This window comes from Eublepharis macularius, chromosome 2 (genome assembly GCF_028583425.1).
Source record: "Eublepharis macularius isolate TG4126 chromosome 2, MPM_Emac_v1.0, whole genome shotgun sequence".
NCBI classification, from domain to species: Eukaryota; Metazoa; Chordata; class Lepidosauria; order Squamata; family Eublepharidae; genus Eublepharis; species Eublepharis macularius.
Window position 1 is genome coordinate 166,384,850 of NC_072791.1, and position 20,431 is coordinate 166,405,280.

The 20,431-nt window shown below is 43.8% G+C and overlaps 1 protein-coding gene across 2 annotated transcripts in view; it reads right to left on the reverse strand.

Moving 5' to 3' along the window:
- Positions 1-19,547, reverse strand: part of ADCY5 (adenylate cyclase 5) — a 309,257-nt gene extending 289,710 nt beyond the window's left edge. For both annotated transcript variants that reach the window (XM_054972529.1, XM_054972528.1), the window contains exon 1: positions 17,512-19,547. In XM_054972529.1, coding sequence (XP_054828504.1) covers positions 17,512-18,591 — 1,080 coding nt within the window. In that variant the 5' untranslated portion in view covers positions 18,592-19,547. The remainder of the gene's footprint in view (positions 1-17,511) is intronic.
- Between the last annotated feature and the right edge of the window lie 884 nt (positions 19,548-20,431).

Genomic DNA, 20,431 nt, shown 5'->3' on the forward strand with positions numbered 1-20,431 from the left:
GAAAATTATAGTTGTAGGGAGCAAGGCTTTTTTTCAGCTGGAACGCAGTGGAACGGAGTTCCATCACCTCTTGAAAATGGTCACATGGCTGGTGGTCCCGCCCCCTGATCTCCAGACAGAGGGGAGTTTAGATTGCCCTCCGTGCCATTCAGCGGCGCGGAGGGCAATCTAAACTCACCTCTGTCTGGAGATCAGGGGGCGGGGCCACCAGCCATGTGACCATTTTCTCCAAGGGCAACCCACTGAGTTCCACCACCTCTTTTCCTAGAAAAAAAAGCCCTCGTAGGGAGGATACTAAGAATTCTCCGTTCAAGCTCCTGTTTTATAGAGCTATGGTTCCTTGGAGAAAGAAATACTATTATATCACCTGAATTGTAAGCATGTCCTTAAAATGCACATAGTTCTGTCAATCTTGTAAACAGTTTTCTTTTCGATGGTTGTTGTGGGTTTTCCGGGATGTATTGCCGTCGTCTTGGCATTGTAGTTCCTGACGTTTCACCAGCAGCTGTGGCTGGCATCTTCAGAGGTGTAGCACCAAAAGACAGAGATCTCTGCTGGCCACGGCAATACAGCCCGGAAAACCCACAACAACCATCGTTCTCCGGCCGTGAAAGCCTTCGACAATACAGTTTTCTTTTCTTTTGGGAAATTTTTAATGGAGCAGAGCTTGAAGTCAGCAGGATTTCATGAAACCCCAAATATTTATTTGGTTCCTTAAGGTATAGCTTAATGCTTAACGTATCAGGGGAAATGCAACTTCACCCTACACTTCAAGTTATTTCTGCTCTCTGAATGGTGTTTGGGTTTTTTGGGGAACTTTTAAATAATGTATTCAGAAAGGCACAAGTGCAATGGATTAGAAAATTTTAAGTTACTTTTTCCTCCTTTCCACCAGATTACAATTCCACAACTTTCAAGCAATCTATTCTTTGCTGTGCTTCCAGAAAAAGATTTGTCTCGTCTCTCAGATTATTGCAAAAGCCAGAGAAAATAGCCAACATTGCCAGCTAACGTTTCCTAGATTGCTCTTCGCTTCTGCAAAAGAATAAAATCAGGCATATTCAATACATACATACTTTATGGTAGAAGAAAAGTAAGAAAATCCCAGCACTGGTTTATTATGTGCATAATTTAAAAACTTTATTAGAGGAAGACCATGAAACAACATCAGAGCTGGTCAGTGTCACAGATTCAGGGAGCACAGGCAGGTGAGAGAAAGATTCTGCAGTCCCAGAGCAAATGGCCCAGAAGGGGAGCGGCACATGGGGTCCCTGGCTAAGAGGTACGTATATATATGCACTTTCCAAAACATACATATTTTGTTTCAAGGACCAACAGCAGAAGCCCCTCATCTTACGGATTGCTGTCAGAGTATCAATGCACAAATGTCAAAGCACAATCAAGCAACCACTTGCAATATGATATAAAAACTACTTGCCGATACAGCCGTCTGGCGAGCTGCTATTACTGCCCTGGCTACTTTCTTTATTTTTCTAGTGCTAAAGCTCAGCTCTTCATGAAATGGGAACCTCCAGAGAGCACCCCACATTGCTAGAGCTGCCACATAGGCCTTTTTTAGAGAAGCATCCACATGTTTCTCTAAAAGGTCAGTCATTTCTACCCTAAAATTCCGCCACTGATGTATAAACACATAACAGGAGACACGGTTTATAGCCAAGTCAGTGTGTCTGCTCTTCGGTGCATCTGAGGAAGTCCAATATTCATCAATCAGCATATGTAACAACATGCAATTCATATCCACTTGACTGCAGAAACGGTAAGCCATAGTGATCAGCCCAGGGAGGAAAATGAGAAGCACAGCTCTGCAATGCAGCATATTAATACAAACTATAAAAAATTGTCAGAAAAAAAGCTTTACACATTCACACAACTGGAAGAACACACAATTAGACTTTTATATTTGAAGACTGCAGGATTTTAATAAGTGTCCTCAAAGCCCAAATGGTGTCTGCTTCATTCAGCTGAAATCCCTTTCCCTGCTTGGTGTCAAAGTCTGCAGACCTCCAATTGTTTATTTGCTTATTATGTTCCTAGCTTTCTTTTCACCAACAGCTCTTTAGGACTGTTAACTTGAAACAGTTTTTTAAAGGAATATTTAAATCTATCAAAGTTTAAAAGTACTATATCTGCTACAGGGTGGTGGAGACAACACCACCACCCCTCCTCCTCAGCTCCCCACATGGTCAAGCCCAGCACCCTCCAGGCCCAGTAGGGTTACATGTGCATCTTGTAAAGAACCTCAACAGCCAGCTGACCAATGACAGCTGGCCCTTTTAGACTCAGGCACCCACTGCCCTTTGACATTCAGCTCTCTGACAATTAATTGTTGGGAAGCTGAGGGCAGTGTAGGAGAGTTAAGAGGCAGAAATTGTTCAGGAGGCACTGTTGGTCTCCAAGGTTTGGGCATCGCCCCATAGGGCTTTTGGGTAAAGGAGAGCTACTGGGCATGCCCCAGTGCTGGCTACGACCTTCAAAAGGATTGAAGGAGGAGGCCAGTAAGAACAGACAAGCTCTGTCTCCTAGCTCAGAAGGGAACAGAGTTACAGGACAGGCGGAAGAGGATGGTGTTCAACCTCCGCCTCCTCTATCTGAGGGCAAGGGAAGACACTTCAACATTGCTAGCCCTGGTGCATAACAGCTTCGACCTGGGATCCCACAATACTGAACTGAGCCAAACTGGTAATTAGTGATGAGGTTTTATAGTAGAATTGTCTGTTCATAGTAGTTTACACCCATCAATCGATACGCAACTGTATTTTTGGGGATCAGTTCCAGACAATGTTCAGTGGCATCCCTGCATGAAGCACATCACAGCAGTTTACAGAACATTAGTGGAGCTATAGCCTGGATAAGTCAGCAGGTGGACGACTCACATGACATACTGTTTTGCCCTGCTCAGGATATTTTTTAAACAAACAAGCCTTTTCATTTGAGATGAGAAAACGTCCACTAAATAATGACAACTTATTTTTCAAATGTGAATATATCTGAACAACTAAAAAAAAAAATCAGTGCTGGTTGTTTTCCTTCACAAACAGTCACACATCAAGCACCACCCAAAGATGGTCCACACATAGGGTTGCCAACCCCCAGGTAGTGGATGGAAATCTCCCAGAATTACAACTGATGTCCAGGCTACAGAAATCAGTTCCCTTAGAGAAAATGGTTACTTTGGAAGATGGACTCTATGGTACTGTGTCCTGCCTCTGTGGTACTGTTCCTCCCTTCCCCAAACCCCACACACACTCCAGGCTCCATCCCCAAATCTCCACGAATTTCCCATCCTGGAGCTGACAACCCTATGAAGTTCTGCTGATCCAAGTTGCCCATGAGTGGATTTATCACGATTGCTTACGATTATCAGCCTCAAGTGATTATAAAAATCATACTTTAGCTACTATCTACAAATGTGCTTAAAGGAGAGAAACAGTGACGATGGAAGCTATTGTGTCTATCAGAAAAATATCAGAAGTGCATGGAAGAAGTATCTTTGAAGTATCTTAAGGTGTTCTTATTCTCCTTATAAATTCTTGACATTAAAAGTATGGACACGGATTAGGCTTATAGAGATGTTTTTAGACGTTTCAGTTGATTATGAAGAAAAGACTTACTTTTTTGTTTTTGAAGCCCCTCCACCAAACATAAATACCAAAAAAGAGTGAGATTTCATCATCTTTGTGATAAGAGTAGGTAACAAATTAGTAACTTTTGGATACAACACATGTACAGCGAACAAACGTCTGACAAGTTATCCCCCAAGACAAACATAAAAGGAACTGACAAAAGCACAGGAGAGCTCAGTTTTATTATTGCTTCCTCTGAAAGACTGTAATAGTCAGAAAGGCACAGAATACACAATAATCTAAGAAGGAAATTTAAATAGCTATGCAGATTAGCAGCACAAAGTCCTTCGGGGCTCGTAAAACTGTCCATGAGGCACCAGTTAGCACTGATCAATTATTCCATAGAAATCACTTCCTGTGGAAGGTCCATGAACCTGCATATGAACATCCTGTGTATAGTTTGAGGTTTTATTGAAGCTGGCTTTTATTTTTAATGGGGGGGGGAGACGTATGTACTCCAATATGATCGTCTCTTTGCTTTTAGGGGAGGAGATTGTGTGTCACAGCTAGTAGAAACCCCTAATGTAGGGATCCTCCACTCCCACCCTCCACCCACCGCCCCTGCTTACCTGGCTGGCAGGGGGCAACAAACCTCCTGGGGTGTGCTCCTGGGCCATACGGCACATTCCTGCATGTCATATTGGCCCGATCCGGACTTGGATTGGGCCGCTGCAGAGCGCAGCAGTGCTCCAACACTCCCCAGCAGCACGATCTAAGCCAAATCTGCCCGAGTTGGATCTGAATCAGCCTGAGCCAGACTGAATCAGCCCAGATCAGGCTGTTGCGGAGCACAGTAATGCTCCCACGCTCCCCAGAAGCCTGATCCAAGCTGAATCGGCCCAGATCAGGCCACTGCAGAGCGCAGCAGTGCTCCTGTACTCCGCAGTGGCCTGATCCAGGCTGAATCGGCCCAATCTGGGTCTAATTCAGCTCGGATTGGCCCCGATTCAGCCCGGATCAGGCCCAAATTGGCCCGATTCAGAACCCAGCTGGCTTCAAGTGGAAGAGTGGGGAATCAAACCCGTCTCTCCAGATTAGAGTCCTGCATTCTTAACCACTACACCAAACTGGGACTTGAGGGTAGGATTTCATTCATTCATTCATTCATTCATGCATGGAGTGAGAAGAGGGGGGGATCATTAATAGCTTCCTAGAAAACATTATATAAAGTGAGTTTTACAAGACAACTATTACACAGAAAGTAATGATGCCCTCCAGTAACATGTACTAAAACAATGTACTAAAACCTGTCAGTTGAAAAGAACGCGCCAGAGATCAAAGAACCAACTGGCAGAATGCTGTTTTCCTTAAAGGGTTAACACTAGACCAGACCTGCAAAATTTGTGGGATACTAGGCAGCTCACCAGTCATATCTTATGGAGAGCCAGGATTCAACCCCATTCCAGACTGACAGTAAAAACAGGAAGGCGTGTTAAGCTCTTAATCAGCTACATTTAGCCTGGTGAGTCACATACAGGTCACAAATTATTATCTGGATAACATGAAATCTACATTGAGTTTTAAAGTCTATTATTGAAGCACCTATTACTGAAACGAGAACCTGAACTGGATTTCTTCTTTCCTCAAAATTCACCTAGCTTTAAGGCTAGGAAGCAGATAGAAGAAGCAGATATTTTTCTTTTAAATGATTCATACAGCTTTAAAGAACTTTGTGATCAGGCTGAAATAGGTGCTTTGTAATAAGGACGGGGTAGAAGGGGTGTTTCTCTTTCATCCAACAATCTATCCAATTTTTATTCCGCCCTTTCACCAAGCAGTTCACAACGTAATTCTCCCTTCCTCTACTATATGCCAGCACCAAAAAACTAGGTAGGTTAGGCTAAGTGGCCCAAAGTCACACAGTAGCTGTGTTCACAAGTTAAAGTGAATGCTTGTATAATCAGTGTACAGTGTACACTTGATTTTTCTGTATATCTGTGCTGAGGAATTCTCATGTTAGTTACATTCACGTACAAGCTAGCTGACCATGCGGTCGAAATGGTTGATGTATCCGAGTATTAGTCCCCAGTTTCATTTGTAAAATAAACATGCACTGTCTCATTCTTATAAACAGGTGTTCCCATGTGCATACAGATTGTACATGCGTTCACTGTAATGTCTGAACAGGGTTATTGACCTTATGATGGAATAGGGACTAAACCTGTCTCCTTAGCCACAGGCAAACACTCTAACCAATCTACAACACTGTGCATTGGTCTGCATTTACGGATAACATCCTATCCTAGTGCCTTGCTCATTCTTCCGTGAAAAAAGTCCTCTGTAATGATGCTGGTGGAAAACTGCCATTTCTCTTCCAACAGGGTGTCCACCAAAACTGCAGCCCCAAAGTCTTCCTCTTCTTGTTACATTTAGTAATTTAGCAGTTATTACACTGAGACTCCTCTCTCTGCAAGCAAAACCAGTGGAATGGTGCCAGAGACAGGAAAACGCATGAAGGAACATCATCACATCACACAGTGCTAAACATTACAAGGAAATCCAGTACAAGCAGTGACAGTTCCCCACTTGCAGTGGTCATGCTGTGCACTTCCCTTTTTTGTACTTGCTATTGTTTAAATCAATCAGAAAGCCCTTTAAACTCATTATTTATAGTGTTCAAATGTTGTAAAAGCAAATGGACTTTAGGCTCCTTACAAATAAACAGAAGACTCTGAGCAAAGCGTATCTACCCCACAGCACAAGAATCCAAAATTTATACTCTGCATCAAAGAAACTCTGTTTTTACCTCCAAATAACTTGAACAAATTAGCCACCAGGTAATTCAAAAAAAAAGTTCCACCCTTTTACTCCTTAACACTTGAGAATTCTGCATATTGCCCAGAATGAAGACTGTCCACAACTACATACGCTAGAAAATGTCTTTTTTAAAGGCATGGGGGAAGTGGACAAAGCAGGTGTATTCCTCTTACACACTGGCACCCACCATAAACCTCCTTATACAGGTTTGGGGCTTCACAGGCCGTTAAGGGCAATCACACCAAGCCACCTATCGAAACTGCTATTTATCAGGTAGAGAGAGACCTGACTCAAATCCACACTGGGTCCTTCCTCTCTCTCCTTTTCCAAGAGTTTCCACCAGACAGATAGCCAACCAACTCTATTCACCACCTCTTACCCAGCTACTGCTCAGGGCTATTGGGAAAAGAGAACTCAGTGTTTATTTCCTCTATATGCTGCCCCTATTTAGTTAGATTAAGCCCATTTGTCATGACCAGAATGCTTGATGTTTGTGTGTGTGTTTTATTTCCACTCAGCCAGCAACTTCCAGTCAGTCAGGGCTAAAGAGAACAAAAACCTTTATTTACAAGATGTACAACACCTGACTGGAGTGATTTAAAACAAGTGTTTACAATGTCCTTTAAATATGAAGGACACTTATAACCCCACTCTCTTAAAATCAATGGATTGTTAAAATATAACAGGTATCATCTGCCAGCTTTCTCAGCGGCTCTCCTCTCAGCTACCAAAGTTTACTCTCTTCTCACTAACTGCCTTAATGGATTTTCAACTGCCCCTAGCCCCAGCATTCCACCAGTTCTCACTGGATGTTCCCCAAGAGAAGCAGTACTGGAACTCGTCTGGTCAGTCACAGAGGAGATGAATTGGATACCAGCAAATTATAAAACCATACCTGTGTGATCTGGTAAATGGCAAGACTGGCCATGATCTGGCAGAGTTTGTCCCTCTTTTGCAGACAGATGGCAGAAGTGGCTCACATTAACTTAATTTCTAACAACTGCAGGCAGGCTAATTTGTATGTAAAACATTGCAATAAATGGACTACAATGTTTATCCTACCCATGATGGCAACATCCATGTCTATCACCATTTGATGTTGCATGCATGCATGGACCATCCCCAAGAGTACTTTACCCCAACAGATGAAAAATATGCAGATAAACGTTCTAAATAAATAAATAGCTCTAAGTACCACAGACTTAGATGCCATGCAAGCATTGTGGAAGACAAACAGTTCCACCACCGGTCAGGGCCTGGCTTCTGAAACACATCACTATTAGAGCCAAGCAAAAGTTTCAATTTACAGTCACCAAATAACATCTCCAGAGTTCAGTTTTTAACTGCATGCCAAGCATAGATAACAGCAAACACTGAGAAAACTGCTGTTGACTAAGGCAAAAATAAAAATAACTTCCCAGATTACAAAACTGCAACAAGTTGTTCCCAATTACAGAATAAAATAAGGTCAAATGATGACATAACCCATTTCAGCAATGAACCAAAGGCTAAAATTCACAGTGCAGGTCTAGAAAGACCCCTACACAAACACTGAACAGTGGACTTTCCTGACACCAGACTTGACTGCCCTACTGTATCTACAGTTCACTGCATTTCTGTACAAGGAGCTTCCTTCTCTTGACAGAAGCTCTGTGAAATCTAAAACTTTCTAAGGGCAGTTTAGGTCAAACATTCCAGTTACAATCCACAGAAAACTTGTCAGAAGACACCATTGTGTCTTCTTGCTCTGAAAATAATTCTCCATTTTGCAGCTCGATAAAAGTACTGGACCCCCATTCTAGGGCACTATGCCATCTATACTAGGTTCCCCATCCTTATAGTTGGACAGAAGACTACAAGTTTGATTCCCATCATCTTCAAATCACTTTTAAATAGATCAGCCATCCCTTTAATAATAGATATACAGCGAGTTAAGTCTAGAATCTAGACCTTTGAAGTTCTACATGCAAGTATTAATGGTGAAAGGGAAGATGCTACCATATAGTGCAACTGAGGAATGGTATGTGAATGACACAACATGTGAAGCAACCACATAGTGCCTTTCCATCCAGTGATTACCCGCTCTACCACTCAGGTGCCAATATGAATCTCATCCACATAACAGACCCACACAATAAATCAAACCTATATGGATCTCTCTCTCTCTCTCTCTCTCTCTCTCTCTCTCTCTCTCTCTCTCTCACTCACTCACACTCACACACACACACACACACACACACACGTGTATGTGTGTGTGAGAACTGCTGACTTGGAACTGCTGACTTGGAAACATCTGCCAGTCTCGGGGGTAATTATACACCAAAATGAGGTCATGTTTTAGATATTAAACAGAAGGCTTCAAGCAGCATCTGCTCTGCTAGTAACAATATATATTTCCTCAAACCTATACAAGTCAAAAAGTAAGAGGGAAATACAAATGAACTAAGGGTTAGCTTAACCAAATAACAGAATTCTACCTGTGCAATTGGGAATTCAGGTTGATGACTACATGAAGAAGTCTGTGAACTAGTGTCTTACAGAGGACAACTGTTGGCATTTCCAAGCATGTAGGAGTTTGAAAACAGAACAGTTATGGTTATGGATAGTATTATATATTTACTTCATGTATACCCTGCCTTTCTCCTCAAAGCACCTTATGTCATTCTCTTCTCCATATTTATCCTAATGACAACCCTGTGAGATAGGCCAGGCTAAGAGTATGTGACTGACCCAAGGTCACCCAGCAAACTTCCATGGAAGAGTAGGAATTCACACCTAGAACCTGGTCTGACACTTTAACCACTACACCACAGCAGACATGAATGGGGTGTCTACATTTAAGCTTTAAAATGTCTTTGATGTGTTTGTTCACAATAACATTAAATGCCACTTTTTTGTCTATGTGAGTTAGCCCCATGTCAAACATTGCATTCATCTAAGTATTCAAATGAGTTTGAAAAATTGGTTTAGGATGGTCACAGGCAACTATATATGTATTTTAAAATTTTGGATCCAAGTTTGCCTTTTTACAGGCATTTTTGCAGTGGTGAACCAAATCTTTAAAATGCATTATAAAAGCTCTTACTGAGACTAAGAGTGTAATCTTTCTTGCAACACATGCTTAAAAATTACAGTAATTTAAATTTTGTTACTACTACTAATTAGTTCTAGAGTCCTTTAAAGAAAAGCACTCTGCAATAGTTAAACTCTGCCTGAAGGCTTACCATCTAATTTAGACAGACAATAAAGAGCGGGAAAGAAACAAAGCCAGCCAACTAGCCAAAGGCCAAAAGATATTCAAAATAGCTGGTGTTTATTATCCAGGAACACCTCCCATCAGCATATAACAAAATGAAAAATGGGGAGGAAAGACTCCACACTTCATGAGTGCCATCCTTTGGCCACTATTTCTCATTTTTGTGGTAAGTTTTACTTTTAAAAGGGAAATTTTTTGAACACAGAGACCAGGGTCTAACTTCTTGTTTTAATGTAGTGAGAACTTCCCAATAAGTTTCATATTAGAAAAAAAAATCACTTACATAAACATCCCTTGACTAAGGGCTTTCAAATTATAAACACACTAAATGTTAAGAAAGTCTATACAAAGAATGTCCATTTGGATTTGCTAAGAAATGTGTGAATTGTTCAGTGTGTTCCACACTGTAGGTGCTAAAGTATCTAGTTTTAGATTCTACAACTGTACAGAACTCACAAACGGTATGCACTTATTCCCTCTGAGCACAAGATATCCTGTGATAAGCGCTTTTTCAGCAAGCCAAATGAAAAAATGCCTCCAGATTACTTTGAATCTAAATAAACCCCTTTATATAAAGAGATGTTTTAGAGATGTTAGTATACATGAATTCAGATATAGAACACCACTCCCTTTTAAATACTTCACAAATCCACAGTGTTTCAGTTCTAAAATTTTAAGTGGGTCAGGTTTTAGTATTTAGGAATAAAAAAACTCTTGGGAGGTAGTCCCCTGTGCAAGCACCAAGTCATTAATGACCCATGGGGGAATGTTGCATCAGGACTTTTTTTGTTACGGGGTGGTTTGCCTTTGTCTTTCCCAGTCATCCAAACTTTACCCTCAGGAAACTGGGTACTCACATTTTACCAACCTCAGCAGGATGGAAGGCTGAGTCAACCTTGAGATGGTTATGTAAACCTGGCTTCCGCCAGGATAACTCAGGTCGGACTCGTGAGCAGAGCTTGCACTGCAGTACTGCAGCTTACCACTCTGTGTCATGGGGCTCTTTACTCTTGGGATAGATATAGTAATTACCAGAAGTATCTGAAGCATTAACTTAGTAAACTTTACGAAAGAACAAAAGAGACAGGCTGTGATTAATCACAACATTACACACCAGATAAGTGATAGGAACAATTAACAAATTATAAGCTACTTCATCCATTATTATTTCTATAGCTAGTATAAAGTACATGCACGTAAGTGATACAATTTTAACAGCCACTCCTAGCTTTTATTCTGGACTGGAGCCTCCAGCATTGGTCAGGCAGTTACTCATTTTATTTAAAATGTAATTAAACTAATAAAGCATGTATAGCAATTATAAAATACATGAATAAGATTAGTAAACGTGGGTATGTTTATACCAGAGGACAAGCATTGTCTTTTTCTAAACAAAAAGTGTGGATGTGTGCGAGTAAGAAGCAAGGATCCCTTATTCCCGCATTTACTATAGGATCAGTTTCATTGCTCCATCATGATGCAATTCACAAGGCAGATCCCCACTTACTTAAGGGCATTCCTGGCTTCAGGGAATTTGGCGGACAGATAATAGCTTGGCAACTGACAGTATTTGACTGGACAGCATTGATCAGCATTCTGGCCCCAGTTAATAATCCAAGACTCCAGTGGGCATGGAATTAGGTTTGCCAGATCAACATTTCTAAAATAGGACATGCCCAGGAAGCTTCAGTTTCTGTTTTGTAGAGCTGAATTTTTCTTGTGTGTGTGAGAGAAGAGAACTTCATTATGACATACCCTACAGCATTAAGGGATAATTCCTTCAAGTAAGTGTTGATATAAATAGAAGCAACAAGAGCAGATTTCTGGCTCCTAGTCTTGTCTTACATATTTCAGCAAAAGTGGCTATATAACTAACAAACAGTAGTGAAATTTTCTTGAAATCTAGCATGGTTTTTATTAAGGCTATTTTCTCCAGAGTGCTACTAAATTATAGCCTGATTTTTTATTTATTTTTCATGCCTTTCTCCCCACTCAGAACCCAAAGCAGCTTAACATTATTTTCCATGCCTCCATTTTATCCTCACAACAACCTAGGAGGAAGGTAAGGCTGACAGTGTGTGACTGGCCACCCAAAACAACCCCACAAGCTTCCAGGGCAAAGCAGGGATTCAAACCTGGGTCTCCCAGATCCTAGTCTGACATTCTAATCCAGTGGTACTCACACCACTGCTGGCACAGAACAGGGGCCTTGTCCCCTTTCTGCAATGGGGAATAGAGCTCAGAAGAGCCACCATTGACATGTTAAAGAAACACGTGTCTTCTGAAACACTGCGTGAGTATCACTGCTCCAACCACTATACCACACTGGATCTCATTCATCAAGAAGCATCTTAGTGAGTTCCTTAAGACCTACCAGGAATATCAGTTGATATTTCATTGGATCAAAATGAAACTTTATGCTTTCAAGAAATAGCAACACACACATATAAGCTGTAGGCTAACAAGGAGTTGTGGGGAAAGAAAACAATTTAGATCCCGCCCCATAATAACCCAAGAGCGTTCCCTTCTTTTTTTGCCATTAACCAAAGCCTTGTTCATATGTAACAGTGAATGTGCATACATCTATTTGTAAGAAAGAGCAAACATGCATTCACTTTTCAACTGAAACCAGCAAATACACCAGATAAATGTGGGGCTTGTGTTACACATTCAGCTGTACATACATAGAAAGTAACATGAGAATTACCCAATGCACATATTAAAAAATAATAAAGTGTACACTGTACATGGATTCAACATGCATTCATTGTAACTTGTGTATAGGGCTCAAGTCTCAATTGCTCTCAACATCCCATGTGTTCTGGAGCATCCTTGGTCCTCGTCAGGCTTTTTTTGTTCATTTAGTTTTCCCTTTTTAGTTCATTTATAGAGTTATATTTTTGCATACCTAGGAAGTTCCCCGTACCACCATAGAAACCCTCTGCTTTGCAGTGTGCCCTGGATTTGCTGCTTTCATAATTGCCACAAGCCAGTTTGGTAGATATAGTGATCTACATCCACTTTGAAAAGGAACGAGTGGCTTATTGTAACATCCCCAACAAAGCTAGTCAAAATCAAATATGTTTAATTAATGCAAGCCTGTGGGGAGATAGTTTGTTCTCAGGCATCAAGGACTGCGAGAGTTAAAAGCATTGTTGTGACACAGACATTGGGAGAAGGTCTAAACAGCTGGGAGCCTCACTTGCATCAAAGTGAGCTATAAAACACAGGCACATGATGGTGCAGCTGTTTCCCTACTATGCTATTAGGACATTGTTGGGAAAGCGCTAGAATAAAAAACAGGCAAGAAAAACAATACAAAATTTCTGTGCCTCCCAGGCATCTTCATATCCAGATCAGTGAACATCTAATACTAGGTTAACACAAGTTTCAAGTGGACAGAAACACACATTACTATACCTCAGAAACAATTATAGATGTCTGTTATGCACATAGGTAGCACCTCAATTTTTTATTCTCAATACCATAAGCTAAAATTTATTTATCTATGTTTTCATTCATTCATTTATAGTCTGCCTTTCTCATTGAGCCTCAAGATGGATTACACAGTATAAGACAATATGATCAAATGGCCCAGGACTTCAATGAACAATACGACAGGGTATCACTTGCAGAAATTTGAAAATAAACAGATATCTGAATACAGAGATGAAACAAAACATAATTAATTTGACATGACATGTTAAATAAGACAGAAACTACCCAGTTGGAGTGTATCTATATCAACAGCCAGTCAGTACCCAGTAGTATAGTCTACAGTTCGTCCCTTCACCAAAACATCTCTCTGAGCCATTTCTTATAGCATACCCCTACTCTCTGAGTTAAAAAGCCCTCCTGAATAATTCAGTTTTGCATAGTTTGTGGAAAGCCAAGACAGGGGAAGATTTCTTGACCTCTTCAGGCAAGCCATTCCATAAAGAGAGCCAATTTGCTGTAGTGGTTAAGAGCGTGGGACTCTAATCTGGAGAGCCAGGTTTGATTCCCTGCTCCTCCGCTTGAAGCCAGCTGGGTGACCTTGTGCTAGTCACAGCTCTCTGGAGCTCTCTCAGCTCCATCCATCTCACAGGGTGTTTGTCATGGGGATAATAATAACATACTTTGTAAACTGCTCTGAGTGGGCATTAAGTTGTCCTGAAGGGCAGTATATAAATCAAATGTTGTTGTTGTTGTTAAAGTGGTTGCCACTACAGAGAAAGCTCATATATGGGCAGCTTTTGATTTAGCCCATTTGCAAAGCTGATGTGGCAGAACATGGGGAGAGAGGCAGTACTGCCAGATATGAGGGGTCAAGGCCATTCAAGTGACAGCCAAAAGCTTGAATTGAGTCCAGTAACTGATGGGTAGCCAGTGGAGTGATTGAAGAATGAAAGTAATATGCTGGCTCTGCCTAGCTCCTAATAATAATTAAGCAGCGGAATTCTGCATCAGCTGGAGTCTCCAAGTTGACTTCAAGGGGAGACCTATACAGAATACATTACAGTAGTTTAGTCTCAATTACCGCAGCATGAATCCAGGTGGCCAGACTGGCCATACCAAGGTAAGAGGGCCATCTTCCAGGCTAGTCTGAGTTTGTAAAAGGCATTTTTGAAGCTGCATTTACTTGCTTCTCTAGCACCTGTACTGGATTTCTATAACCCCTAGGCTCTTAACTAAGTCCACAAGGGTCAACTGAAACCCATATAAAGTGGGGAGCATAGTGTCCTTCTAGATCTCTGCCACCCCAACCAGCATCACTTCTATTTTGTATGGGTTTAGTTTCAGTTTGTTTGCTTTCAGATATTTGACGACAGCTGTCAGGCAGCAACCCAGGACCTCTACTGCATCACCAGGGTATTTAGATATAAAGCTGGGTGTAATCTGCATACTGATGACATCTAATTCCATAGTTACAAATGAATTCTCCTAAAGGCTTTACATAGAGGTTGAATAATACAGAAGACAAGACTGAGCCTTGTGGAACCCTCCAAGATAATTCCCACACTGAAGAGAGCTGGTCACCAACAGTAACCCTCTGAGTCCATTCCAGAAGGAACAATTTAAACCTGTCCAATTCTTTAATTATTTAGAAATAATCTATCCATTAATTTGGCCTTTTAAGATTTATGCCTACATGTTTTTGTGTTGCACCAAAAATAATCCTGCCACAAAAAAAGAAACAACAGAACTAGAACATATGAAACTATGGACCAGCATCACACATTGCATCCTATTAGAACTCCCTCTGGACCAGCAGGTATGAGTGAGAATAATAAAAAAGGAAAAGTAGAGTTGTCACTCCAATTATATTCAAAGAATTTTTTTAAAAAAAAAATTAGAGGTTCCTCCAGAGGCAGACAATGGAAGAATCTGAGCGAAGTTAAAGGAGTTTTTGATAAGATTATTGCAGTTTCTCAAGAGGTTCCATACATTAATATTGTTTATAATGAGTTCTCCATATTTGGAGGAAGTAAATTCATGATGAATTTAGATCATGAAGCCGATTATAGAACAACCATTCTTGATGCACAACAAAGAGTGAAAATAGCAACAGCTGACATGAAAATACTTTGATTTAGTTGGCCTTCATCCTCCCATGCTCCCCCACCCCAATCCAGAAAGAAAAATGAAAGAAGTACGTGCATCAGCGGGGCAGTGTTGAAGAAAAATTAGATTTCCATGGTAACAAGCTACAGACTAGGTAACAAAAGCCTGTTAATAGTTGTGAAGCAGTTACCAACAGAAATTTTAGTATCATATAGCTCTAAACAAGCTCTTGTCTTCACCTAGGAAAACAACAGTTATGAACGCAAGATACTCCAAAAGATCTTCAGGAAAAAGGATTTGAAAAAAAAGAATCTGTCTTATGATTTGAATTAAACTAAACCTACTTACATTTAATGACAGCAAAGAGGTTTTGGGTTTTGGGGAAGAGGAGCTGGCCAATTTAATACTAAAGGAAGATTTCAAGTGATTCACCAACATTATCCCCAGGACCTTACAACGGTTATTAAAACAGGACAATACTGTGATCTTCATATTGCCAATGGGTGGGAGCTACAATTGAGAGAACAACAGTTTTGCTGAGGCAAAATCTGGTCCAGAGACTTGATCACTTACTTGAGTTACCAGGCTACACCAGCGCTCATGCCCACATTTCTGATCATCTCTGAATGTACAGTAGAAATTGCTGAAGTGGAGGGACTTTACAACCATGGAAGGCAAAGAGGACAGCCTCTTATTTATTTAACTACAGTACAGTCCTAAGAAGATAGTTATGCTCTTCTAAGTCCACTGAAGTCAATGGGCTTAGAAGGATACAACTCTGTTTAAGACTGCACTGCTGATTACCTATAGCTTGGTTTAAGCCACTTTTATCAATGCAAATGTGAATTTCAGAAAGATGGGATCATCTACCTAAATAATAATCAAGCAACCCCCAAATTACTTAATTCAGTGACTCCCAAAGGATTAATTCTGTATGTCATGGGAGACTTATGGATATATAACCATGCATACATTGGCTTCTGGTCACAAAGCAGTATAAGGAGCAAAAGGAATTTTCTTTTCCTGCTCAAAGAATGGAACAGGAATTTTTCAAACAAAGAAAACCATTAGATGCTTCTTACTAAATTACTTGTGAATCACTGTCTTTATCTTTGCCATTAGGCATAGGAAGTAAAATCAGCTAAAGGTGCACAATATATTAGAAATTAATTAAATGGTACACAGAGCACCACTGCATGCCCATGTTTTAGGAGACATTTCACAATACACACGGTAGGCTTAGGTACGTACAGTGAAGCACATGCCAATATATAAAGGCAACAGGTGATGTTCATGGAACCAACAAGAGAGCTAAGCGCAATGTATCAAAGCTATGCAACCTAAAATATTCCCTTGAGTTAAAACCTCTTTTTGCCTTTTTAAATTGTGTGTGTAAGATACTGCAAAAGATGGATTCCAGTTCCATACCTTCTAAACTGATGGAATGAATGCCAACACATCAGAAAAGACCCATGTTAAAAGCCAAAGCATGCCACAAAGGTAAAGCAAGTTGCTGTTTTGCTAAATAAAAAGACAATTTCCCTTGGTACAACTGTTGAAACAAAGTGTTTTTACTAGTTTTTCTATTCCGTACATTTGTTAGTAATAGCCTTTATTCCCCGTTGCAGTAGGATCACTTTGACAATAAATTGGATTCTTTAAAACTACTGAGTACACACACAGTGTAATCCTAAACAGAGTTACTCTAGTCTAAATCCATTGAACTCTCTTTAGGATTACACTGACAGTGATGTGTAAAGAATTACTCTCCCAAGTCACTTCCATCTTCTTGAATAAATTGCTATCGAATGCACTACTAACCCTTATCAAGACCTATCTGTGTACAAGTCTTCAACTGTAAGAAACCAGTAGTTTATCCCTAACAGTTAGTTATTGCACACTGGTTACTGTACACTTTATAGTACCGTGAATTAAGCATGGATCCTGAACATCTCCCAATACCGATGCTAACTTATTTACCTGACGGTGTTTTGCCATCTTCTAGGCATGGAACAGGGGTCACTGGGGGTATGGGGAGGGAGTTGTGAATTTCCTGTATTGTGCAGGAGGTTGGACTAGATGACCCTAGAGCTCCCTTCCAACCCTATAATTCTATGCTTCTATACCTTAGGTGAAGCACAAGGGAATCAAACTCAGAAGACTGCTGAGAGCATCAACAATCCCCCAACCCGCACCATCTACAGACTTCAGAGAAATCTACGTCAGGTTCTCTACAATAAAGCCAGAAAGCTGCACAATTGCCAGGAAAACACCGTTTGGTTTTTCAAACATACAAAACTTCACCCTTACCTGTTTCAATAAGAACTTGTCCTCTGCATTAACCTTAAGAGAAATGGCCAAGTGGATGGCGGACAACACCACCCCACTGATGACTGCGGCCCTCATCCTGACTGGCAGCAAGGTGTAGATACTGTAGATGAAAAAGATGGTCCACCAGATGCCCTCCGAGGCACTCCTGGGCTGCATCAACAAGCAGCCCACCACTTGCACAGCCAACACGACCAAAATGACAGAGTAGCACATGAGCCACATGTGGTCCTGGTGGAAATCGTTACGGTTGCAAATGGCGCCCAGGGCCACCATCAGCAGGATGGCCAGGGACAGCACCACAACGTAGGGTACCTGGTAGTGGCCATGAACAGTGTGGAAGAGGAGCATGACCAGACACACTAAGACCAACACAGCCATCAGCATGGTCAGGCTGCTTTGGTTAAGCCGGAAAAAATACCGCTGGTAGAGGTGCTCTAGTTTCTCCGACTGGAACTTCTTGGACCTGAAGATCTGCAGCAGGCTGCCACAGCAGCTGCCCATAGAGAAGCCCACCTCAGAACTCCCATCGTCATCCAGCTGCCCTTCCTCTTCCTCCAGCTCATCGATCTTGGCTTTGATCCGCTTCTCCTCCAGGCCCAGCTCCACAGAACGTGGACGCACCTCCCCCTGCTCCCCGCCATAGCGCCTCGGGCTTGTGGCAAGCGAAGGATCTCCTGCACAGCGGGAGAGATGGCTCTTGTCACCCCCGTGATCCTGCCAGGCAGACTTGGACCTGAAGCTCGTCATCCTGCAGCCACTTACCCCACGGTTCCTGCTGCTTGGTGGCTCATAGTCCTCCTCACTTCGCCACCTGCTTGCCATACGGGAAGACTTCTTGATGGAGGCCCTGGTAGGAAGAGGGTAGGAGTAGCCATTGGCTCGGGATTCAGCTTCCCCCCATGCAGATCGATGCTGCTCTGCACCTCCACCTCTGGGTGCAGGGAGGGCTCCAAAGCCCGGAGGGCTCACGCTGTTGGAGCGGGACATGCCCTGCAGGGGCACAGGAGGAGGGGCTGTGGGACCAGCTATAAAAGCAGCGGGAGGGAGAGAATCAATCATAAGAATTCCCACTCATTCATGGCCCGGAAGAGCCGGATCATCCAAGCCACGTCTCACGCTCTGCAGGGAAGAGGCAGCCAGAACTGCCAGAACTTTTCCAAGGCAGTCCTGACTGAGCCCAAAGGAAGTTCCAAAGGGCAGCCAAATCCAAATCCTTGGAGGCAGGCAGAGCAGTTGGCCGGCTTTCCTCTCCTCCAGAGGCTGGGAATCACAGCATTTAAATCGTTCCCCACTTGGCTACAGAAGCCCGAGAGGTGAGGATTTCCCTGCTGTCATCTGTGCCCCGTTCATGTCCCCAGGGCTTTGGCCATTTGGTTGCGCATCAGTCACGCAGAGCCCACAACGGCGCCGACATGCATAGGAAAAACACCGGGCGAGAGAGCGGCCCCCGCTTCCCTTCGGCACCGTAAGGGAAAATCGCCGTCCAGTCGCAGTGGAAGTTTGCAAACCTTCCCAGCAGAAGCCACCTCGGCCAAAGCCTGCCTCCGTCTCGCTCCCGGGGCTCAGCGGGGTCTTCTCGCCGCCAAAGGATCGGTTGCAAGAAGGGGCTTACAGCGGCTGCCCGTTCCAGACCGCGATCCCAGTCGCCAGGCAGAGGAGCCGAACTCCCCAGCAGCGGCACGCTGCATTGGCCACCGGGGGCATGCCTGTTTTCTCGGTCATCTAGACAGTCGCTGCCGAGGGCCGCCCCAGCGGCGGGGCTGGAGGCGCTGGGAAGCCGGCGGGCTCATCGCTCGCCTCCCCTCCCGCCGGTGTCAAGAAGGTGCCCGGCAGACCGGGTCGAAGCCCAGGCGCAGCCAACAGACCGGCAGGCGCGGGGCTCCTCTTCGCTCCTCAGCTCGAGGACGACATCGCCGCAGTCTCCGCTGGAGGCTCCTGGCTCAGAGCGGAGAAGGGACTGGCCGAGGCATCCTCGGCTGAGCCGAACGGCGGGGCTTGCGGGGGCTGCCGGGACAGCAAAGGCTGCTTGGCCCGTGGGCTGGCACGTCCCGGAGAGGGGCTGAAGACGAACAGGGATTTTAAAAACTGCTGCCGAGGGAAGCGGGGCGGCGGCGAGCCGGGGATGCCAGCCGAGGAGACAGCCGCGTCCCTCCAAGCCTCTCTCTGCAGTGAGCCAGTGCCGCGCTGCCGGGGGGCGAGGATGCGCTGCGAGGCGCGCTCTCCACTGCAGGCGCTCCGGCTCAGGCGCTTGCCACGCAGAGGCCCGGCTCGCGGGACGCTGGGGCGCCTGCCGCTGCGAGGTCGCCCATCGGCGCGGCGGTCCGCGGCAGGGGAGGGGGCGCAGCCTTCCCCCCTTGGGGTAAACGGCCCTCTGGCCGCCAAGCCGGCTTGACTCCGCAGGCGCTGCTGCTCCAGTCTTGGAGAGGGGGGGAAGGGGGAGCGGATGGCTGGGCTGGGCTGCGGCGTCTCGGCGCGCTCCACTCGCACAGACATGCAACCCGCACCTTTCAAACCAGCCTTTGTACGGCCCCTCTTCATCCAAAGCGACGACCGGCCTGAGCCCGCCCAAAGCTTGGCGCGATTGGCTCCTTGGCAGCTGCCGCTTGCTGGCATTGGGCGCCTCGCCTCCCAGACCCGCAGATTCGGCTGCTTGTCCAATGGAGGGTCTGGCTGGGAGAAAGGCGGTGGCGAGCGTGGAAGCCACGGCAGCTGCTGCCATCTGCACCCCCAGACCTTTACGAGACTTCCAACTCGCCCGTCTTACGGGCGTCTCAGGGCGACAGTCATTTTCGTGCAGGGCGTCCAGTGGCACCGCGAAGACGAACCTTTGCTTTCCTGCGTCAGAGAGCACTTCATCTGATGCAGGGGATTCCACAGCGGCTTAATTTCACACTTGGTC